This window comes from Kogia breviceps, chromosome 8, assembly GCF_026419965.1.
Source record: "Kogia breviceps isolate mKogBre1 chromosome 8, mKogBre1 haplotype 1, whole genome shotgun sequence".
NCBI lineage: Eukaryota > Metazoa > Chordata > Mammalia > Artiodactyla > Physeteridae > Kogia > Kogia breviceps.
The window spans coordinates 71909552-71934393 of record NC_081317.1 but is presented as its reverse complement, the minus strand read 5'-3'; the positions used below and the strand labels follow the sequence as shown (position 1 = coordinate 71934393).

At 43.3% G+C, this 24842-nt stretch overlaps 3 protein-coding genes across 4 annotated transcripts in view; all 3 read right to left on the bottom strand.

The window, feature by feature from the left end:
- Positions 1-1854: 1854 nt before the first annotated feature.
- Positions 1855-10492, bottom strand: LOC131760980 (holocytochrome c-type synthase). Its single transcript, XM_059071174.2, is given in 4 exon segments — positions 1855-3554; positions 3557-3755; positions 4624-4629; positions 10356-10492. Coding segments are annotated over 4 exon segments (939 nt in total). The 3' UTR covers positions 1855-2957.
- A 3890-nt stretch (positions 10493-14382) lies between these two features.
- On the bottom strand, positions 14383-15807 carry LOC131761085 (forkhead box protein D4-like 1). Its single transcript, XM_059071385.2, has one exon. It carries the CDS (start codon positions 15721-15723, stop codon positions 14383-14385), a length of 1341 nt encoding a protein of 446 aa, XP_058927368.1. The 5' UTR covers positions 15724-15807.
- An 8583-nt stretch (positions 15808-24390) lies between these two features.
- The window catches only part of LOC131761976 (zinc-regulated GTPase metalloprotein activator 1B), a 42928-nt gene continuing 42476 nt past the window's right edge, over positions 24391-24842 (bottom strand). For both annotated transcript variants that reach the window (XM_067039550.1, XM_059073335.2), the window contains one exon: positions 24391-24705. In XM_067039550.1, the coding sequence (XP_066895651.1) occupies positions 24599-24705 (107 nt within the window). In that variant the 3' untranslated portion in view covers positions 24391-24598. The remainder of the gene's footprint in view (positions 24706-24842) is intronic.

The window sequence follows — 24842 nt, the reverse complement described above, 5'->3', positions numbered from 1 at the left end:
CTAGGAAACTAATACACCCCATAAGTCACCATGGTTTTCCTTCTGGCTTCAGGATTCTTCTGCAGCTGACCTGCTAGAGCCAAATCCAGTCTTTATTTTATTTCACCTTCCTGGACTCAGGCTACTCATTTATTCCCTGTTGTTGCTCTTCCGCATCTGTGACATCGCTGGCCCTTGGTTCTCCTCCGCATCCTTCTCAGCCCCTCGCTGCCTCCTACTCGCTGAGGAGTGGCATCCCTGGGTTCACCCCCTCTCTCTTCTACTTACCCCCTGTTGTGATCTCATCCAAATGCCAGCTCTCCTACTGCCTACCAGCTGAGGACGCCGCACAGTGTCCCTTGCCCGCCAAAACACTCTCCTGAGTTCTAGTTTTTCATTTCCTACTGCCTCCTGGACATTTCCACCTGGCACTTGTACAAGCACCTCAAATACTACACAGCTAAGATGGAAGTCATCATCTAGAACTCCCTTCTCAAACAAGCCTGTTTCTCCTCCTCCAATGTGTCCACGCAGGGGCACAGGTCGGACATTAGACGTCTTCCTGGACCACTACTGCACCCTTCACTGTGGTCACCAAAGCCAAAGGATGTTGCCCATGAGGGTTTGGGGATCCATGCCCTCTGTCCATCCCTGCCGCTACTTTGGCTCTAGCTCAGACCCTCACCATCTCTGTGACTAGTACCAAATCCAGGCTGCTCACCGGAACTGCTTTCTTATACCACCTTGAGGTAAGTCACTTCCCTGGTCAAATGCTTCAGAGGCTCCTGGTTACCTGCAGGACAATGCCTTCAGCACACCTGGGCTTGGAAAAATAAGGCTTCTTAGCACGTGGCTCTCAGAAGTTTAGAGTGAAAGGACTCTAGATTCAATTCCAAAATGCACCATGTGCTTGCTGTGTGGCCTTGGGCAAGGTATTTAGCCTCTTTGTGTCTCAGATTAGATTTCTCATCTGTAAAATGGGTATAATAATAGTACCTACCTCATTGGGTCGTCGTAAAGATTAAATGAGTTATGCTTAAAGTGCCAGAACTGTTTCCAGCAAATGGGAAGTGAGCACTGAAAATTAACTGCCGTTGCTATGGAAACTACGTTCTTCCTCCTTTCCTCCCAGCTCCCCATGTACCTTGTTCTCCAGCCAATCAGAATCACTCTCTCATCACGCTCTGCGTTCCCCTGGTTCCCAGCCTCCACACACACTGCCTGGAATACCTTTTCCCTCTCCCCTCTCAGCCCAAGAACTCAGCAAACATGCTTCAAGACTCATCTCCTCTGCGGAGCTGCCCTAGCCACCCCCCCTCTGCTGCGGTCAGATGTACTCCTCACCAGGCCCTCATCAGTTCCTCAAATGTTCCTCTGTCAGAGCACAGATCATACTCAATCATAACAAACTGTCTCCTGCCTCTCGGTTAAGTCCTCAGGCAAGGCCTGTGCCTTATTGATCTTAGCAATGCCAGCACCTGGCATAAAGCAGCTCGATAAAAGCTGTAAAATTAAGTAATGAGTAGTACAAGGTGGAGTAGAGGTGGGGTACACATATGTCCTAGGCCGCCTGGGATGGTCCAATTTAGGCGATGGTCCTGACATAATTATTAAAGCATCCCCTTTAACTCTTTTTTTTTTTTTTTAATTTTCAAAACCTGTTCACTATCAGCTTTATTTTCTTTGAAAACACACAAGTATTATTTTGAAAGGTACAAGAGTTTAGGGTTGTTGGATTTTAAAAAGTCCACACAAAACAGACACAATTAATGAAATTCATACCAAATTAATCACTCCAGACTGCTAAATTCATCTACTAATTTAATATTATTCAGGACAAATGAAAGGAACTCATATTATCATCACTTTAAAAAAGAACCCCCCCAAAACAACAACCAATAGTCATCTGTAACATGCTGCTATAAGTTGACCCACCAGTGTATGGATTACTGGTATAAAGAATTTCAATGGCAAACTTAGAGCTCCCCTAAAAAACACATGTGAATGGAGACAGCGAGTTGATGCAGCCATTCTACATCTGGGAAAAATATTATCCTTGTGAATTCTAACAACAATGGACAAAACATAATCGTGTTTTAGAGTGGGACTGTCCCTAGCACTGCGACTTCAGCCAGACCTTCGTGGTTCAGATGAGGCCGCGCAGAGAAAGGCTTCAGGCAGGGGAAGGAACGGGACTCAAGGGTGGGATTAAGTTGTCAAATGCCAGTACAGTGAGGCCTGCTTGCGGGGAGCAGAGTTACATATCAGAACAATGGGAATTAAAACAAAAATATTTTTAAAGTTAAAACACATACTCCAATGCACGTGCATCATCAAGTCATGGGGGAGCTGAAATTATTCTAGATCAAGGTCCAGTGTGAAAAATTCACATAAGCAAAAATTTTGTACAGCCAAGACACACACACTTCAGTTTGGCTGAGTGCATTTCCAGTGTGTGACTGCATTTCCTTCAGGGGGCACTACTATATTGCAGGGACTTTAGAAGTGTTGGTAACTTTTTAAAAAGCATAACAGAACACTTTTCATTGAAACACTGGACCAGGTCAGAGCTCCTGAGCATCCCATGGGCTTTCAGATCTACGTGTCAGTATTTAAGGGCGGAAAAAAGCAGCTCGTATTTTAAGCAAAGGTCTTTCTTGGAGGTTGTTCAGACTTTTCTAGATTAAATACACGGGCAATACTACAGTCAAAGGAAAGACTAAGGGAGTGCTTCCCACTTCTCTAAATGGGAAGAAAACTTAAAATGATGCACTATCAACCGCAAGGTGGAAACGGAACTCAGAAGAGCGAGTGCAGAGTACCCTTTGCTGAGTGACATGTACGGTGTGCTGAGCCCCTTGACATTTCCATTATGTCAGGAGTGCAGTTCAGTTTGGGGGAAGTAGTATAATGTATTGCTCAGAAAAAAAAAAAAAAAAACACCAGTTTATATATTCCCACCTCTGACAAAGCAGTGGTTAGGAAGTCCAGCGCCACCAGGAGACCTTCATCCGGTCCCACACAGCCGAGAGCGAGTCCAAAGCCGGCCGGACATCCAAGACGGTGAACTGGTAGTCCGGGTTGACCTTGCCACCATCATAGTAGTCAATGACGTATCTGACTTCTGTCCCGCAACGGTTGACGATCCAGTCGTGCCTGTCAAAAGGCAGCTCGTACCCCATCCAGGAACGAATTCTTGCCCTTGGTGAATACTCTTTCGCTTTCCCTCCAAACCGGATCAGTGATGGGCCACAGGGACACTCCGCAGCGTGAAGGGCTTCCCACTTCAAAATCTCCTTCCAGGCCTGCTCGTTGTTCTGGTTGTGAATTCTAATGATATTATACATGTCTTTCTGACTAATATCCTCATCCTTCCATTTCCACCCTTTCCTTAACATCGCATTCCAGAACATCTGCTCAGAAGGATAAACCCACTTTTTATCTGAATCTGCCCTCGGAATAGACGACTCCTGTCTCTCAGTAGATAGTGCAAACGGCTGATCGGGGGCCGGCATCTGATTAGGTGGTGGCATCAGGTTAGAAGGATCTAGGTTCTCCTCATTCTCAGCCATCGCGCACCGGTGGCGGGACATTGCATGTACTCACACGCGCGTTCTTGGTGTGCAGGTACACAGTTCGTTTTGCTCCCACAGGTTGGGTCGGATGGCTCGGCACTCACTCCACGGCCTGACTCCGGTCCCGGGCTGCCGGCCCCGTCTCTAACCGCCAACTCCAGCGCGGAGTGACAGCGACCCACCGGCACCACGTTCCCCTCGCTCCGTCACCGCTGGTAGCCCGGATCACCGCTAGCTCTCTCGAGCGCCACTACTTCCTCTTCCGAAGGCGGAACTTCCGGGCGCGTCCCCTTTAACTCTTAACAGTGTCTCCTCATGCATAATAAATTATGAAGTCACTCTAGGTATTAGAGCTGAGATTCTCTATCTGACCCAATACTCCCTTTGTCTAACGACTATTCTGGAATGCCCCACGTACTATCCTTAAATAAAATTGATAGATAATAGAATCTGAATAGAATTTCCAAATAATTGATGCAATGCCCTAGACAGCAGGTAAAGAAGACTTAAAATGAAAGTAGCTTAAAATTATTTGTATTTTGATGTAATGTAATGATATATGTAATGATATAATTTTATATGTATTTATAAAGTACATACAAATATGTATTTATAAAATACATAAATAAATATGTATTTTATAAATACATATTTGGGTAAATGACTTGCTCTGGCCAAGATAGTAACAGAGACCAAAATTACCCTCCCACCTCAAAAAACTAAAAAACTGGACAAAAGGCATGAAACAATGGTCTTCAAGACACTGGAATTAAGCAACAAAGGACAGTAATCCCCCAGACTGGGTAAACAAATGAGATGAGCTCTTCGATTGTCCCCGTTTACTGCCTTGTGGGGCTCCCTGGCCACAGCCCAGGGAGGGGGATGCAGACAGAGCCCAGGGGTCTCCCTGAGGGCGGAAGGCAGAACTGGGGATCTGGGAAGGCCAAGGTGGCTAGAATTCACAGGGCAGGGTACCGTGGAGAAGAGCTCTGCACAGAACTGCAGGGAACACTCATCCCCTTGTGTATCTAGCAGAGTACTGACTAGAGCATCCATGCGAGAAACCTACCTGAACCTGGAGAAAGAACAACCCATGAGGGAAAAGCACTGGGTGCTCACATGGGGCCATGAATAGTGGTGCCATCAGTTAGAGTAGAAAACCTCAATTCATGAGGCAAGAGTAGAGGATGCAGATGCGTTTTGCCTCAGGAGGAGGCAAACAAGCCCTAGACTAAATGCTGTCCTTACCACCTAATAAAGCCAGATCTGAAAGGATCACACCCTTTCCAAGTAGCTTAATAGTGTGACAGAACAAAGCTTAAGAATATTTATAGGAATACACATTTATCACATACCCAACAAGGTAAAATTCACAATGTCTGTTATCCAATAAAAAATTCTCAGGGCTGTGAAGAGGCAAGAAAATACGACACACAAAGATCAATCAAAACCAATCCAGAAATGACACAAATGATAGAATTAGTATACAAATATATTTGAACAGTTACTGTAACTGCATTCTATATGTTCCAGAAGCTAAAGATTTAGCATTTTAACCAGAGAAATGGAAAATATAGGAAAAGACTCAAATTGACTTCTAAAGATGAAGACTATAATGTGTCAGATTTTTAAAAATACACTAGATGGGATTAATAGCAGACTAGACATTGCAGAACAAAAGACAGGTAAATTTTGAAACACAGCAACAGAAATTACCCAAAATGAAACAGAGAGAAAAAAATACTAAAATAAATTAACAGAGCAGCAGTGAGCTGTGGACAATTTTAAGTAGCCTAATATATGTATATTTGGAATCTCTTGGGGGAGAAGGGACAGAAAGAATAGTTACAGAAATAAAGGTTAATAATTGTCCAAATGCTCAAGTAAGACTGTGAACTAGTTACACACTTATGTTTAAACACACAAATTACCATGACAGTAACAGCTACAAATGCAGACCATTGCAGAAGGTGATTCAAACTCAAATACCATGAATGGTTTTTTGCCTTGGGTGGGACCCTCCAGTATATTTCAGGATGTTCATCAACCCTAAACCTCACCCGAAAAAATGTCAGTAATGCCTCCCAATCACTGCACCCAAAACACAAGAATCCCTCCCTAGAGTGAGGTGCCACTTCTCTGAGGGCCATTGGGCTACAGTAGACAAGGACCAGCAAACTATGGGCTGCATTTGTATGGCCTGTGAGCTAAGAATGATTTCACATTTTTTAAAGATTGTGAAGAGGAGGAGGAGAAGTACAAACAATAGTAGAAGGAGGATGAGATGAAATAAAGGGAAAGAGACAGATTATAAGTAGCCCAAGAAGCCAAAAATAAGATTTTGCTGACCCCTGGTCTAGACTCCAGAGGGAAAAGGACATCACATGGCCCATTCCTGCAAGGCGTTTATAACCTAACGGGGAATGCATCCGTTAGGATTCAATCCAAGAAGCAGAACCATGATAAGCAATATGCAATAAGGGATTTAGTACAAGGATTAGACTTTGTGCAACTGTGGGAGCTGGTGAAGAAGTCCACAGCAGGCTGATGCCTTCGTGCCTGGTGGGGGCCGAAGGTCACTGCAGGTAGACAATGCATCCATCTGGAAGAAAAGCTACACGCCATGTTGGGGAAAGCAAGGACAAACGGGAACCCACCAAAGTCAACTGCAACCAATGAAGACAAACTATATAGCCTGTGTCTGTCTCTCTACATGTGCTAATTCTAATTTGTAAGGTGTTGTGGTGACACCGTGTTATTATGCAGGGCTTCATTGACAGGCAAGAGCGATTCTCATTGTAAACAAGGAGAGTTTGCCCAAAGGCTATGTACTTCACTATGCTGGTCCTTGAGAAGCAATGGTGTACGTGCTTGTCCCTCACACCAGAAGGCTGAGCTAAGCTAGCAGGAGACCTACGCTGGGAACCTTCTAGCAGGAAAGAAACAGCATGCCTTGTACATCACCCATATGAAGCAGGAACTAAAGGACTCCCACCATGTAAAGACTGACCAGGACTCAAGAAAGAGGGTATCAGGGAAGGTTCCACTGATACTTAGGGACACATCACAGTTATTATCATCACTAAATAATAGCTGACATTTATAGAGCTTTTAGCCCGTGCCAGGCTAACCATTCACATGCATTATTTCATGTAATCTTTACAATGAAATCTATAATTATCACCATTGGATAGATGGGGAAATCGAGACTTTGAGAGGCTGTTTGTCCAATGTTGCACCATTAGTAAGAGACAGAACTGGAATGCAAACCAACACACTTTTCATCCAGAGACCCAATTCCTCACTACTATCTATCCTTGGAAACTGGGCTAGTCCCTGAGAAAACTTGAGTCTAAGTTTTATTTTAATGAACAGAAGCTGTTTCCCTACAGTAGGTACTTTTTTAAATTGGGGTATAGTTGCTTTACAATGTTGTGTAGGTTCTGCTGTACAACGAAGTGCATCAGCTATATGTATACCTATATCCTCTCCCTCTGGGACCTCCCTCCTACCCCACCCTCCCTATCCCATCCCTCTAGGTCACCACAGAGCACAGAGCTGAGCTCCCTGCACTATACAGCATGTTCCCACTAGCTAGCTATTTCATACATGGTGGTGCATATATGTCAATACCAATCCCCCAATTCATCCCACCTGCCACCGCCCGTGTCCACATGTCCATTCTCTCCCTACAGTAGGCGTTTAAATGGTTTTAGTAAACATGGGAAATCTACTCCAGGATTAAAGTTTCAAAGCTATTGAATATAAAATATATACATATATTTGTATATATCATATACAGATATGATATGTGATGTCATATTAATTAAGTGCTGAATGCTGTGAATCTGGAAATTCAGACAAACAAGAAATACCTAACAGCATTATATAAAACACCAGCTGCTTACCAAACAGGTACTGAATGGTTAAGAATGTGACCTATTAATTAAGGTATTAGAATATCCAAATCTAGTTTTACCTAAAATCTCTATTTGTTCTAGGTAAATAATACTTTTCGAACAACTATAATTTGAATAATATTTACATCCATCTAAACTTAAAGCAGAGCCCAATATATGTACCACCCTTTTATACACATCAATATTATAGACACAATAGATTCAAATTAATTTCACGTGTAGTTTTGAAAATGTACTGGGAATTGTTTGAGACACAAAGACGACTAAAATTTGGTCTCTACATACATAGGATTCCAGAGATTGGGGGACACAGAAACTTCTGCAAAGAACTGCAGAATGAGACAAATGGTAATAAAAGCCCAATGTACAATGGAAGAATGAAAATGGAAACTGAATTTAGTATGTATACTCATTAAAAAAATAAGGAGCCCCCAAAGTTGGCTACTTTTAATTTTTATTAAATATATTTCTTACATTAAAGTGAAATTTTTTCTGTTCAGTCTAATTTCTTTCACATCCTAAGTCTGTTCAATTTAGCGTTATCCTAAAATGAATTTTCTTCTCATGAGCACATTTATGAGATTTAATGTTATCACTTTTCATTCTAAAATACGTAACAATATAAAACATAATTGGTGGGGTTTTTTGGCCATGCGGTATGCAGGATTTTAGTTCCCCGACCAGGGTTTGACCAGGCATCAAACCCGTGTCCCCTGCATTGGGACCACAGAGTCTTAACCACTGGACCACCAGGGAAGTTCCTAAAACATAAAATTTTGAAACATAAAATGTCTTTGGAACTTCAACTAAAATTTTAAAGGTGTAAAGAGCTTCATTCATGCCAAAATAAGACTAGATTTAAATTTTTAGATGAAGTATTTGATTGGTAATTTTATATTTCTATAGATACATGGGAAATAATCTCCTTTTTAAAGTTGTAAGAAAACGTGATCTCTACATTTAGGAAAAAATTACAAAGCTTTCTCAGATCCATGCTTACCCGGATAATATAAGATTTTCTCAACAGTTGACTCTTAAAGGTATCTTAACTAAGCCCTGCCCCTCTACAAACAATATTATTATCAATATTTGCTAGTATTCAAAAGTCTAAATAAATTATCTTATCCCTGGTAATATCTTTAAATATTATAAAAATATTGCCTGTAACCACAAGATCAAGAAAGTCAAATTCTTCCACCTAGAGGGGTGGGATACGGAGGGTGGGAGGGAGACGCAAGAGGAAGGAGATATGGGGATGTAGGTATATGTATGGCTGATTCACTTTGTTATAGAGCAGAAGCTAACACACCATAGTAAAAAAATTATACTCCAATAAAGATTTTTTTTTAAGTCAAATTCTTGAAAATAGTCCAGTTTCTTCAAAAAAAAAATACTATTTTAAAAAAAGGATTGATGAAACCTAAAAGGAAGAGACTATATCAACCAAATATAATGTGTACCCCTTATTTTCATCTTAATTCAAACAAGCCAACTAATCAAAAACAGTTTTGAGAGAATTGAGGATATTTAAATATAGCCTGGATAATTTGATCCTATTAATGAATTACTTAGGTGTTGTGATTACTTAGGTGTGGTGATATTGTGGTTACATCAATGGAATTCTTACCTTTTAGAGATATGTTCAAAAATATTTGTGGATGGAATGATAAGATATCTGAGATTTGATTCAAAATAATCCAGTGGGAGAGGACTGTCAGAGGGTAAAGATGAAACAAGATTGGCCTAACCAAGGGGTACACAGAGATTAATTATATTAATCTCTTTACCTGTATATATGTTTGGAAGTTTCCATTATAGTAAACTTTTTAATAAAGGAAAAAATAATCACTGCTTGAAATATAGCACAATGTCTCATATACAACAGATACCTTGAATAACATAATAATATAGTCACCTTAATTTTAAGAACTAATGGTCATAAGCATGGCTTTGAATACAAACATAGCTATAGGTAGCAAAATGACAGTATCTGAAGAAAAGGAATTCTCTCATGCTTAATTGAATCTCATTGTTCTCTTTCACTGGAATAGGGAATAGAAACTGCTTCGCTGGCTGAATAAATCATAACTATCCCCAAATAGTCTTAATTACTGATTTCAATAAGCAAACCCCTGCATTCTAAGGACAAACAAGTAAAGGAAGTTTATAACCAAGTACTTCTTTTATAAGCATTCATTTTAACATATAAATCTTGATTATGTTAAGGTAGCTGAGCAGCAGGAAACCGGTGTTAAACTGATTTTCAGACTGTGTCTTCAAAGCCTTTTTCTTTTCTGTCACCTAATTTTCCTGGGTTTTTATTTGGGGGGGAATATTTTGCTATTAATAGATAAAACCTATGTAAGTTCTTTGCACCTAGTGATGTATATGACATCAATGAATGTTTAAACCAGAGAATAATTTCAGTGCTGATATGAAAATTAGGCCATTAAGACTAACCAATTTTCGTAGAAATTACAAGAAGGTGACATTAGCAATTAGAGTAGGATTACAGTTTAGACTGGAGTGGGAAGACATTTCTGAACATTCTTCCTAAGTGCTGGGGGGAATGAGAACTAGGAGTTCCCCACACAATAAAATGTGAATGACGGGTGTAAATTCTTAGAAAACAAAATTTGCTCTACCTCCCTCCCCCAGCCTTAGTTAAATCTTATCATCGTTTTGATTCTATTTATCCTAGCGTCTGCTGTTTCTCTAGATTTTCTGCTGTTATTGCATCCAAGTCAAAATGAAAGACAGGGGGTGTCCGGTTTAGGCAGACAGGAGATGAGAGAGGTTCCTCAATCATTGGCTACACTCCACTGAATACACAAGAATCATACAGTCGATGTACGCAGGAACGGGGCGAAAGTCGTGTTACCGCCGTGCCAGATCACACCTGCGCGGGGTGCGCAAGCCACCGACAAGCGCCCAGGCTTGCAGCCTTCGACCACCTTGGGGGACTCCAGTCCGCCCGACCCACAGACGCCCTCCCTCCTTCTCTGCGAGGGTCCCCATCTGCACTCCAATTCCTGCCGTCCGGGACCTTCTGACCAGATGGTGACTGAGGACTGGTCCTTCCTCAGTCCGGCGTCCCCCACCCCTCCCTCGCCTCTCCCCAGGCCGGTGGCGCCCAACAACCTGGGTATATCAGGGCCCCTTTCGCGCTGCCAGGATCCAGTGCCCTCACTGGGCGCGAAGCGGAACGCAGGGTCCAGATTCCGGAGAGGAACTGTGGCTGGGCGGGGCTGCACGGGGCAGGAGGGAGCCCACCTCCACCGCCAAGGGCGGGCGGCAGGGAGGAGGCAGCGGCTCTGGGCCTACAGGCGGTCGGGGTTCGTGGTACCGCCGACGCCTATGCGCAGGGGTGCCTGGGCTGTTGGCAACCACGAAGAGAAAGAGCGAAAGTCCTGCTGGGGAGGAACAACTCACTGTCAGGACTCTGCTGACTCCTCACGGGCGACCTTTGGTTAAGCGAAGTCCTCGAGTTTGGCGAGGGCCGGGGCACTTGCCAGGGCCGACGCGGCCGTGACCTTCCCGTCGCTCCGCTCAGGTGCTTCCTAGGGAAACGCAGAGCGGAGCCAGGGCGCTGGGCTGCGGATATGACCGTGCGTCGCCTTGGGGCGTCCGGGTCATGCGGAGAGAAACGCGCTTCCTGGCGCGCGGGGCCGGATCCGGGAGCCCGGATGTACGACCTGGAACCGCGGCCCTCTTCGTGCCTCAGCCTCGGCGACCCACTGGAAGCCCAGGCATGAGAAGGTTGCTGACGCCCAGGGGGCTAGTGGTTGAGAAACCCGACAGCGCCCGGTGCCACCGCCCAAGGTCCTCGGGCGAGTTTCTTAATTTCTCTCTAAATCGCAAATTTCTTATCTGTGTAATGGAGATTCCATAGTGTCTTCTTCATTGGGTGATGGGAGGGTTAAAGGGGAATCCATTGCCCCGCAGACAGGGAGCAGGAGAGAAGGATTAGCCGCTATTGTTACTATTATTAGTGTTATTATTAGCGGGCTGGACCTGAGGGAGAGTCACTTTTCCTTGTTTCTCCTTCTACCCTCGCCCGGCCTGTCTGTGCCTCCCAGCTCCTTCGCACTCCGCTCCAGCCCTTTGGCTCCACTACTCAGGCAGCTCTGGATGCTTCCAGTCAACCCGGCCTCAGGAAGACGATCCCGAGGGTAGGAGACGACCCCTGACCCTCTAGTCCTTTGCGTAACTCAGAAGCGCCGCGCACGCGGGGGTTTAAAATGGACCCGCGTTCTTGTCCAAGCCTTGGGCCGAGGCCAACCGCGGGGTGGACAGAAGCCCCGGACCCGGAAGGCGCCCTGACGCCCCTACTCCGAACCCCCGGCGCCTGGGAACCAGAGCTGCGGCCTCGAGCTCGGCGCGGTACAGGACGCGGCCTGGCCTGCCCACCGTGCCGAGCACCACGTGCCCTCGGCCCGTTCCCGCCGCCGGCCGCCCCTGCCCCGGGGGCTGCGCCCCCACAAGGCCGCCCGGAACGCGCTAGTCCGGCCCCGTAGTAGCCGCGGCACCAGGCGCCGGTCCGTTCGGCGAGCCCCGGTGAAGGCCGAAGCTCTCCGCGCGGTCGCGGCGCTTCGTGCAGGTGGACCTGAGCGCCATGTGCGCTAGGAGAAGAACGTTTAATTTACTCTTCGACGAAATCGATATTTTTCTTGAAGATTGATCGTTCGATATGGTTTCATTCGGTAACAATTAGGAGCTTAGGGGCCGGCTTGGGCCGGATTCCGGCCCGCATTCACCCACGTTCGTGGCTCCGGTGGTCTGGCTTGGGGTCAAGGGAAGGAAGTAAACGGCGTCTCCTGCGGGGCGCGCGGAAGAGCCTCAGGGTCGGCTCTGGGCTCATCCGCGGCTGTACCCGGCGCTCGGACGTTTGTTGGTCGAATAAATGAACGAATGTAGGCCTGGAGAGTTTCCACACAAAGGGCAAGAGGAAATTGGAATGTGAACGAGTGTGTTATTGGCATGAAATAGGCTCCCTTTATATTCTCCCTTGTTTCCAAACTCTTCGGTGAGCCCCAACCCGCAGAATTTGCTGAAAGGATCTTAAAGCTGAAGTGATAAGGGCGAGACAGACTGAGTTCACGATTTGGCAAAGCCTAAGGAGGGAGAGGGGAATGAAGGGGATAGTTTGGAGGATCGCCTGCAAGCCGAGGATAGGGCCGACGTAGTCAACTGGTGGTGCTTGCCCTGCGGGCGAAGGCTGCAGGTGCTGAGCGGAGGGCAATTGAATCGGAAGCTCGAGAATGGAGGTTGGGCCTCCATTCCCAAGCCCAAGGGTTGGGCTTGGGAACTTTCCAGAACACCCTCGGAACGAACTACTGCAAGCCAGGAGTCAGTGGGGGTCGTAGGCAGAAGTTCCGAGTGATGGGATGGAGATGAGAAGCTGGAGTACAAATGGACCAATTAAACGGCTGTAAAAATGTGTGTCTCTATATGTTTCCTTCCTTCTGGAATGAGAAGTTCAAAACTGGGGCTGAAGAGTAGATGAGGGGGAAGGAGCTTATTACACTCACGGGGGCGGGGGGGACTTCCTCCAAACCCGTGCGGAATACAGTTCTTTTGAAATGTGAGCCCTGGTCAGGACCTTGAGAGCTGCAGGGTCTCTAGAAATTTGCTTTCTCTGGTGGCAGTATTTCTTGATGGACATCTTCGTCTTGTTTGCCCCCCACCCAGTCACCTGAAACGGAATACAGTGAAACCTTTCTAGTTGCAAAGTCTTTTCAGAAATTTATTTGAAAGAGAGAGAAAGTTCTTTCTGTTCTAAAGAAAGGGAATAGAAGTTCCTAGAAGGTACCTGACCTGGGAGTTTTTTAAATTGCAAATGTCCGGGATCCGAGTGTTTCATTTGATATTTCCCTTTTCTCTGGGCCCTAGTTTTGTCATTTCTAATTTTTTAAATTGTCTTTTATTTTTCCCGAATAAACTTTGGCCACCACATCTAAGATTCATGTCAAATCGCCCTTCAACTTACTCAGGAGAAAAATCAACGCTTTAGAAAGATGGAGAATATATTTAGATGACCTCTAATTATTTTTCACTTATAGATTTCATACATACTAAATCCCATATTTTAAAAGCCAGAATTTTTTCAACTTCAAATATTCGGAAGTTTTAAAAACCATTTTGAAAATGGATTGTTTCTGACGTCTATAATGAATATGAATTATAAAACTAAATTGTTTAACTGGGAGGAAAAAACTAAGTTTTAAAATAAGTTCCATTTAGAAGGCGAAGTAATATAAAATATAAAATAAACAATGTTGTGTAATGATTTAGCACTTTATTTAGTCCATATAGTTATGTTTAATTTTAACACCTCTCCACGGAAGATGGCACATCAGACATACAGATCAGAAATAAATCCTCTGAAATTAAAATTCTACTCATATCACACATTGATTTCAGGAAAACAAAAGGGGCACGAGGATTCTGCGCTGGATTGGGGAATAATACTTGCAGTTCCTAGGGAGTGAAGACGGGGGAAACGTTGTGCATTGGACGATTTATTTTCTTTGTTTTTCTTTTAATAACAGAACAAAATGCCGCACTCACGTTCATAGTTCCTCTGGAAATGTGCAAATCGGAAAAGCCTTGGAAGTCACGACTGGAGGCTGGAAAAGAAATGTGAGACGCTGACGCCATCGAACAGTTACGTTCAGGTTGTCTTAAGGGAACAATAACCAACTTTTCCTTTGTAAGTATTTCGCAGCGAACCGAAATTAGTGGTTGCTCCGCTATAGGATGCAGATACACACCCTTGGTCCCGGCTGTGGAAGGTGGAGTGCGCCAGGACAGGCGGCGAGGAGAGCGTGACCCCCAGTGGCTCCGCCCTTCAGGTTGGCTCCCTGTCCGCCCCAAGGAGTCGGCTCCAGGACAGGTGTGGGTGCTTTTCAAAAGGCCGGTGAGGTCCCCTCTCCGCCCGAAAGGGCGACCAGCGACGTCAGCCTAGAGCCCTCTACTCCAGGCTGAGACCCCAGGAGCGCCGCGGTGGCGGACAGGTGCCGGCTCAGCAGAGCGCCCTTGCTGGGAGCGCAGCCGCTGGCAGAGCCCTGCTGCTGCTGCTGCAAAATCGTCCGGGCAGCGGATGCGGCGGCGGTGGAGACGTGGAGCAAGGGGGCAGCGGCCTGACGATGCAACAGGCACGACGGGCGCTGCAGCAGGTGGCAGTAACCCCACGGGGTCGGGGGCAGACTCTGCGCGGCCCCCGTACCAGCTCCCCGGACCCCTTGCAGGATACTCTCGATGCTGAAGGAGGTACATCCGCCTGGCGGCCGCGACGCCAGCCCCTTACCCTCCTCCCAAGGCTGGGAGCCTAGCGTGGGCTGCAGCGCCGGAAGGGCGCCGGGGGTCACCAGATCCGCGCCTTGCGCTTTCCTGGGCGCCTCAGCGTAGGCCGGGGCAGAGAGCAGCAGGTAGCGGAGGGGATGAGGATGCAGCAGTACGCACGGGCGGCTCCCGGGAGTGGAGGCGGGATAGGCCCCCGGGACAGGCTGCGGCGGGGTCGGGGGCCCGAGCAGCATGCCCGGGTAGGGGGCATGCAGAGCGGCGGGCGCAGCGGGCAGGGGAAAGGGGTGGTGCAGGTGGGCTCCCGGAGGCGGGTGGTGGCGCTTGAAACGCTTCCTGCGCCGAAGGAAGCTGCCGTTGTCGAACATGTCCTGGGAGGCGGGGTCCAGGCTCCAGTAGTTGCCCTTGCCAGGGTGTCCCGGCTCCCGGGGGATTTTGACGAAGCAGTCGTTGAGCGAGAGGTTGTGGCGGATGCTGTTCTGCCAGGCGGGGAACTTGCGGCGGTAGTAAGGGAAGCGGCCACTGATGAAGGCGCAGATGCCGCTGAGCGTGAGGCGCTTGTGTGGGCTCTGCAGAATGGCCATGGTGATGAGCGCGATGTATGAGTAGGGGGGCTTCGCCGGCTGCGGGGCGCCCGCAGAGGCCGCCGCAGACCCCGTCGGTGCCCCAAACTTGGGGCCGAACACGGAGGAGTCGCTTGCGCCGCCGCCGCCGCTCTCGGTGCGCTCTCCGGGAAGCGCACCCGCGCCCGCGCCCCGCCGCGCCTTCGGCTGGTGTAGCGGCTCTAGGAGCCGCTGGCTTCCCTCGGGTTCCTCGTCTTCCTCTTCCTCCTCCTCTTCTTCATCTTCCTCCCCTCCCAGGATATCGATCGCACCGTCTTCCCTATCGGAGCCCCGGAGGCTGCGCGGAGGTGTGGAGCGAAGGCGCTCCGCTCTTGTCAAGTTCATGAAGGAGCAGGTCTTGCAGATGCCGGGGAGGTGGCGGCCGCTCACCTGGCTCTGGGTGGGCTGGGCTGGAAGCCTGTGTTAAGAGTGTTCCAAGAAGCAGAGACGCTCGAGATTACCCTTTTAGGGGGTGTTCTTTTTCTTCTGCCGATTTCTCCTCCTTTCCTACACCATCCGGCAAAGATGCACTTTGCCTTTTATTGAAGCTGCTTCTGAGTCGTTGTGTGGTGGACTCCCCCGTCCACCTTTATACCCTTTCTTGCCCTACCTCAGAGCGCTCTTCCTTCCTCCCGACGCAGTCCAGTGATGAGGGTCCTTTGAGCATTACCCGACTCGGCAAGAGCCTTCAGCTGCCCCCTCCGTAGACACACCAGCCAGCAAGAAAGGTGCTTCACTCCTCAGGCTCAGCCAGCCAATTGCGCCAGGAGTTGCATAGGCTCTGTTAACGCACTTTGAAAACCGCGCAAATGAAAAAGGGGGTAGGAAAATATGTACCCGACAATCTAAGGCCACCTCCATATTCAGGCCTCTCTCCTGAAGGATAAAAATAGGAGGTGGGAGAAGGCACTGAAATATACACGGTGTTTGACTGTAAAAGAATGTGTGACAGTAAATGTTTTTGTGTTTCATAGCTGGTTAGTTACCCACTTTCACTGGTGGATTGTGTCCTCCACCCAGAATGAGGAGCTGAAATATTTTTAATGTTCTTACTACATTCCCGAGCTCAGAGTGGAGTGTGTGAGGGTGTTGCCTTGTCCCTACCACTCCCTACCTCAGCTTCCCAAAATGTTTTCCCTGGCTCAAGTTTTCAGAAAAGACTGAAATGTCCTGTCATGAGGTTGTGGAAGTTCAGGGTGGAGGGAAAGCAGGAGGGCTAGAGAGAAGTCCCCTTCCAGCAGTGATTCTCAACTTCTTTGAACATTTAACCTCAGTATGAAGTAAATTTTATACCACAATCTTTCATAGACTTATATAACTAAAATGAGTTTCATAAAACAAGTGATCACTGATATTCTTTCATTTCTTTTTTAACGGCCATGACCAGCTAAATTGATCTTGCTGCATACTAAACAGCACAAACCCAGTTTGAAATATCCTTTTCACAAAAATGGCCCAACAACTCCAAAGTATACACCCAATCTGAGACTCCGTCTCTTCCTCTCTCCCTTCTTCCTTCTTTTAAAAAAAACCAACATTAAGCACTTTTTACTATAATAATAAATTCTAATTTTGAAATTTATAGGAGGCAAAAAAGGGCTGCAGTTTCAGTGTCTTTAACTAATTCACCAGGTCATCATTCCTTTCTCACAGTGGAGAAGAACAAGATGACAGAGACGCTCTGCTTAAGTCACTTGACATCCTTGGAAGTAACATGATTTTTGGATTGGCTTCAGTTAAATTAGTTCAGAGAATAAAATAGCAGTGCAGTGCAATATAATTTAATGTGTGTTATATCACTAGGTATCCTATGGTAAAATACTAACAGTATATACTCATAATTGAATACCTACCTACTTGTGAAAAGAATTTTAGGTGGCATCTAATAAAAATTCAGCATAAAAATATTGTATTATGCCATTGACTGTTACACAGTAAATCTTCTATTAGAGTTTGTAAAATGACAACAAATTTTCAGTGAGAAATCAGAAGCCAGCTAATATAACAAAAAACAGCTTAAAGGAGTTAGTTTCTTCAGGATAAAATTTTGAAAACAGCTTTCTTACAAGTCTTTTTAAAGTCTTATCCTCTATTTCTGAGGTGTTTACCCTCTAAGGCTTCTCAGTTATATGTAGTTTGAAGTAGAACAAATAACAGAAGTTTTTGAGCCTAACAGATTTGTGTTTGAATCCCAAATTAACCAATTACTACTTGTGTGACCTATTAAACTAAGCTTCAGGAGGGCTGGGACCGGTGTTTTATTCAGCCTTAGATTCCCAGATGCCTCCCCCTCAACCCGCTGTAGGTAAGGCACATTTCTTCCATCAGCATAGGAATCCGATTACCTGGGAAAGGGAGCATTGTTAGTTTTCCTACAGTCAACTTCTAGGGGGATTTGGGTTATTTAAAAATGAAAGGAGAAAATTAAGGGCACTTAAAAAAAAAAAAAAAAAGGCAAAACAACCCCCAATTATGGAAGTATGTCAAAGAGGGCACCGGGAGACAAGAAAGAGCTGCCAGTGGCCAAAGCTGGGGCAATTCGAGCATCAAAATATAGTATTAGATTATTAACCAAAGTATAAGATATTCATGTGTCTATACTGATAAAAAATATATGACTGAGTAAATTAATACATGGGGGGAAGAGGCAAATCTCCCTTGCAGAAAACTTCCAAATAAATTTTGTAGATATTCCACCCTCTAGGAGGTAGAGCATAATCCCCCAGTCTCTTACTGTGGGCAATATACAATGACTTCCTTCCAAAGAGAACCATATGAAGTGGGGGGAGGGGGAATAAGTTACCGTGGAGAAACCTGACAAAGGTTTCAGCCAGGTGTCAGGTAATCAATGTCAACATCAACAGTCATAAATCAGGTTGATAGTATGTACCCTTGATATGAGGTGATAAAAATGGGAGACATGACTACCCATGTAGTCATGGGACGGGGGTGGAGGAGGGTGGATGGATATGGGAATTCCCTTCTACTATCTGCTCTGCTCCATTTTTCTGTAAATGTAAAACTGTTCTGAAAATTATATTTTATCAAAAAAATTAAACAGGAGAAAAAGGGCCTAGTAGCCAAAAAGTAGAAACTCAAATGTCCATCAACTGATGAGTAGATGAACAAAATGTGGTATATAAATAGAATTCTATTCAGCAATAAAAAGAAACAAAATGCTGATACATGCAACAACATGGATGAACCCTGAAAACATTATGGTAGGTGAAAGGAGTCCAAATAGGCAAATCTAGAGACAGAAAGTAGACAAGTAGCTGCTGGGGAACAGGGGCAGGGGGAAATGGGGATTAACTGCTAATGGATACAGAGTTTGAGAGCTATGAAAATGTTATGGAATTACTGATAGATAGTGGTACTGGTTGCCACTACCTGTGGATATACTAAAGCCATGGATTGTATACTTTAAAGGGTAAAGTTTTTTGCTAATTATATCTAAATAAAATTAATATACAAAATATATCAGTGTAAAAATTAATAGCTGTATCAAGGAAAACTAAGTTGAGTTCTTTGGAGATACTCCATTATGGCAAGTAATTCCTTAAGGAAAAAAAAGGGTGGGGGGACTCTTTCTGTACCACCTGATTAATTCTTTAGTGTTGTGTTACTTTGTGCTCATGAAACATTGAAACATTTAACATGGGGTCCGGTGCATAGTGGGCACTCAATAATATTTGTAGATTACTTCTTTCCTAACACTGAGTAGTTTTTTTTTTTCCTGAACAAATCTATCAGGGGGTCATAAATGCCATCCATCCCACTTTGAGAAACCAACCTCTCTAAACTACTGTACAGAAAAGAGGAGGTCTGATTTCTCTCCATTTCGCTCTGAAAATTAAAGGCAATTCAGTTATCAACCAAGTTGATTCTAGTTTTAAATAAGTTGATTCTAATATTAAGACTAATTCTGAGAAAAAAGTCTAGTTCTTCTTTCTCATCAAAGTAGGGCAAGTTGCTAGACATTCAAAGACAGAATTCACTTCTTTCAGTATCACCTCCACAATGTATGGTATTTCTAGAACTGAGAAAGTCCTTTCAAAGAAATTTAAAATATAATTTTCCACCTACATTACTAATCCAAAGGAGACATTTATTCAATTTGTAGCAAGCAACCAAGCCCACAAATGTTTAAAAGCCTTTTAGCTTTATTTTGTTGATAATTCCCTTCAAACTTCATAATCTATTAGGAATTAGAGACCCTTTCAATCCCTGGTCTTCCCTCACCCCCTGGGCTGACCCTTCCTACAGCTATCTTAAACTCAGTACTAATGTTCTTTTCCCTTTCACTAAAAGTTGGAAAAGCCTAGGAAAGAATCATATAAGAAGCTGTGCAGAAGCTTGAAGTGTATTATCAAATCTTGCTGGAAAAGGAGAATTTACATTTACTGAAACTCTATACTCAGGGTACTTTAAATTTAATCCCTGAAACAATTTAAAGAGATTTGCACTTTACTGAATTTTATGAATAAGGAAGCAAAGGTTTAGAGAGACTTAGTAATTTATCCTATATTACTCAGTAAACTATAAAGTTACAGATGAACTATGCCTAAACCTTGATTATCATCATTACCATAATCATAATACCCTGAAAATTTTCTATGGTTAGCAGAGCCCATGTTATTTATTTGTTAGTGATTTCCATTATAAAAATAAAATCTTCTCTCGAGGATATCTATTGGAGGTTCCAAACCCCTCTGAAGTACAGGTTAAACTGATAATGTCTCTGATCACTGAAAAATACTTCATTTTGGGAAAAATAAGAACGAAGAACAGGGCAATGTGTATTTAAAAGAACTTATAAATAACATAAAAATACAGTAAAAAAAAAAAATCTCAATTAGAACAATGAGATGCCATTCCATCCAGAATGGCAAAGGTTAAAATGTGTTAGCTAGGTTTGGAAAAAAGGGTACTTTCATACACTCCTGTTTTACGGCAAGTAGGTAAGGCAATTTATCAGTATCTATTAAGAACTTTAAATGTGCATATCCTGGAAGCCAGTGATTCCACCCTTACATATTTCTTCCAGAGAAACATTCTCACATAAAAACAAAGAGGCACACATAATGATGTTCACTGCAGTACTGTCTGCAATTTCAAAAACAGGAAACAACTAGTTCATCTGCCACAGGGATCACAACCACATCACTTGTCCAGCTCAAAACCCTTCAGCCACTTCCCAGGGCTTTCAGAATAATCCAAATATTTTGCTCTGTCCTGTAAGCAAAACGCCCGGCCCTGGCTCACAACTCCAATCCCACCTCCTACCCTGGCTTTCAAACCTTCTACCATGCTTGCCTTCTTCCTGGTCTTCCGGCACACTATACTGGTTCCCAGCTAAAGGCCCTCTCCACTACTTGCTCCTTCTGTGTAGAATCTTCTCCCTGACTTTGCATCAATGACTCCTTTTAACTCTGTTCTCAACTTAAAAAGCCACCTCTGGCAACCTGGATGAACCTTGAGGTTCATTATGCTAAGTGAAATAGGTTAGAGAAAGACAAATACTGTAGGATTTCACTCATGTGTGGAACATAAAAAACAAACTAATTAAATTAATAAATGAGCAGAACAAACCAAACAAAACCACGTGGATACAGAAAGCAGATCAATGGTTACCAGAGGGGAGGGAGAAGGAAACTGAACTGTATGGAGAAGGATGGAAACTAAATTTTTGGTGGTGAGCATGCTGTAGTGTATACAGAAGTAAAAATATAATGTTGTACACATGAAACTTACATAATGTTATAAGCTAATGTCACCTCAATAAGAAAGTTTTTTAAAAAATGACAATTTTCACCAAATTGTACTATAGATTGAATTCAATTCAGTTAAAATCCTAGCAGGCTTTTTGAAGAAACTGACAAGTTCATGATAAAATTTATACTGAAAACAAAAATACATAAAATAGCTATAACAACTCTGAAAAAGATAAACAAGATTGGAATATTTACACTACCTAATTTCAAAACTTACTCTAAGGCTAAATTATCAGGACAGTGTGGTAGTGCCATAAAGACAGACGAATGAAAATAATGTGCATGAACACACACACACATGCGCACGTGCGCCACGTGATTTTCAGCAAAGGTGCAAAAAGCTCATTCAAAGGGCAAAAGAGTTTTCAAGGGCTTCCCTGGTGGCGCAGTGGTTGAGAGTCCGCCTGCCGATGCGGGGGACACGGGTTCGTGCCCCGGTCCGGGAAGATCCCACGTGCCGCGGAGCGGCTGAGCCCGTGAGCCACAGCTGCTGAGCCTGCGCGTCCGCAGCGGGAGAGGCCACAGCAGTGAGAGGCCCGCGTACCACCAAAAAGAAAAAAAAAAAAGTTTTCAAGACATAACGATGGAACAATTAACTTGAAATGGATCATGATGCTAAATGTTGAGCTAAAATTATTAAGTTCCTAAAAGAAAACATAGGAAAGGTATTTGTGACATTATCAAAAAGTTCTAAAACAGCCCCACCCCACCAAAAAAAAAAAAAAAAAGCCACTTCTCCTCAGAGAGGCTTTTCATGCCCACTCATTCTAAAGTCAGTTTTGGTTTTTATCAGCCTTCTTCAGGCACCTCGTATTTTCTCATTTATGTCCCTCCGCTAGAATGTAAGCAATACAAACTTGGCTTTTAACCATCATGTGCAGTTTCAGCCCTAGCACTAATACTGGGCAAACTTGGAAGCTCTCAATGAATGTTTTGTTTTGTTTTTTAATTTATTTATTTATTTATTTTTGGCTGTGTTCGGTCTTCGTTGCGGCAAGCAGGGGCCACTCACTCTTCACGACGGTGCGCGGGCCTCTCACTATCATGGCCTCTCTTGTTGCAGAGCACAGACTCCAGACGCGCAGGCTCAGCAGTTGTGGAGCACGGGCCTAGTTGCTCCCCGCGGCATGTGGGATGTTCCCAGACCAGGCCTCGAACCGTGTCCCCTGCGTTGACAGGCAGATTCTCAACCACTGCGCCACCAGGGAAGCCCCTCAATTAATGTTTTTTTAAAGAAATGTATTCTATGCTATACTATGAATTTCTGTCCAGCAGTTAAAGACATATTTATATGCATTGTCACGGAAAGATCTAAGATTAATCGTTTTTTTAAAGAGCAAACTGTATTATAATATGTAAGGAATGATTTTTTATTTAAAGCACACATTATAAAAATCTTTCCTTGAGGATATTTATGGCAAGTTTGTAAGTCTTCCAAAGAAATTCCTTAAATTATAGCTTTATTATTGAAAAATAATTCACTTTGGGAAACAATGTAAACCATAATGTGTTCATAAGTGAAAAGAAACATCTAAAACGACAGACATTAAACTGACAACACTGCTTACCCAGAAGTGACAGTGACTGAAGGAGAAAGGTCAGGAGAGACTGACTTCATCTGTAATGCTTGCGTTTTATAACACAAATGTAGTCATGTAATACTTTTGTAAAGAAAAATATTTAAAGATTAATACGTTATAAAGAAAAAAACCAAATATTTATCAGTTTAAAACAGATTTTTAAGAGTTTAGATTAATATTACTTCAAACATTTCTCCCACAACAGTACCATTAATTATAAGCCCTTTCTCATGGCCTAGAACAGATGAATCTAAATACTTATTATTTGCCAATGAACATTATGAAGTATTATCGTGACTACATTAATTATAAAACAAATTGAAATTGTTAGGAAGGAGAAAACATTTATCTGTGCTCTGTTGTGGGCCAGGAGCTGAGCTGGGTGCATTACAAACCTATTTAACCCTCACAACAAGTGTGAATGTTTGATAGTATCACTGTCCACTTTAAAAGTAAGAAAACTAATCTCAGAGAAAATACTTTGCCCAAGATTATACAGCCAAGAAGCAGCAGAGCTGGAATTAAAGCCCTGGAATTAAAGATCTGACTCAAAAATCAGCTGACTTTCTATCAGGCAATTGGCTGCCACAAAATAAGTGTATTCTCTCAACCACAAATTAAGAGAATAGATTCAGGAGGCAAATGGATGAACATAGAGAAGTTATATTAAAAAGGTACACAACACAGGGGAAGGGAGATAGATAATCTAATTAATTAGCCTGCCTCCAACTACTAGAACCATTCAAGATACAGAGATGTAATTTTGACTTAAAATTCGGAAAAAATATTCCAAAAGCCATTCTGACAGCCTTCTGGTATTTAACTATTACCTCTTCTTTAAATTCCTTTTAATGCCTTTCTCTTACAATTTGAATATAGTTTTAAGCTGACCTGGCCTTTAGCAGGAAGAAGAGCAAAGTAATCCACTGTATACTTACACGCCTACCATTTATACAAAGATTGTTAAATTATCAAAAGTTAAATGCAGTTACATCTGAAGTTTTATACCTTGTCACTTTTTAGTTTATGTTGAAAAATAAAGAAGTTTTAAAAAATGATGAATTTAATACCAGTAGTAAAATCTACTTTAAAACTAAAATCTACTCTAAAATTAAAAGCTCTACAATTGAAATCTTTGAAATATATTACAAAGTGAATGGCTGAAGTTCCATTACACTGACTACCAGTAAGGCTTAGAATCTGACTAAGAATAAGAGGAAAGTTTCAGTTAATTTCTTTGATTTAGGTTTCTTCCACTTATAAGTCTCTACCACTGTAAACCCTTTATTTCCTTTAATAAAAATGGTGACATTGTTTTTTGTTTGTTTGTTTTTTGTTTTTTAAATTTTTATTTATTTATTTATGGCTGCGTTGGGTTTTCGTTGCTGCACACAGGCTTTCTCTAGTTGCGGCGAGCGGGGGCTACTCTTCGATGCGGTGCACGGGCTTCTCAAGTGACATTGTTTTTAAAAATTTTTGTTATTAACCATAAAATTACATCCATGTAATCAGCTGAAGTTCTAAGGGAAAATGACAATGTTGAAGTAAGTTTTCCCATTATTATTATTATAACTTCCATGGGTGAGAAATTCAGCATATGTAAACTCCAAAGCCAATTCTGCAAGGTATGTTTATGAATCATCTATCCACAAAAAAAGAGAGGACAGTGTATTTTATTGTATGAATATCAAATGTTTTATAATACTGATTTACTATGTTGTATGTATTCTATAAAATAAATACTATTTTAAAGTTTACACTGGAATTCATAAGGGAAGTAATGCAAAGAATAGATGCTTGAAATACATCCAATAGGAAACTTATTCCCAATTTTATCATCCAGTCCTTTTGGTGATGCTTCTACTGTTAAGGACAAACTTGATCTTCTTTGAAATGTGTTGTCCACTGATTTTCTGTTTCAGTCACAGTAGCTATAAACAGTTGTTTAAGAATATCCTTATCTAAATTCCTGCCTGCAAACAGAACAAAATATGGTATGAGTATATGATGCTTATTAAAATGACAGTTTACCTATCAAGTCCAGATAATTAAATGCTTCATGATCTTCAGAAATTTATAAAAATGAAAGTAATTAGTGACTCCTTCCTTA

Excerpts from the sequence above, each read along its gene's own strand:
- LOC131761085 (XM_059071385.2), bottom strand. The coding sequence starts at position 15,723 with ATGAACTTGACAAGAGCGGAGCGCCTTCGCTCCACACCTCCGCGCAGC.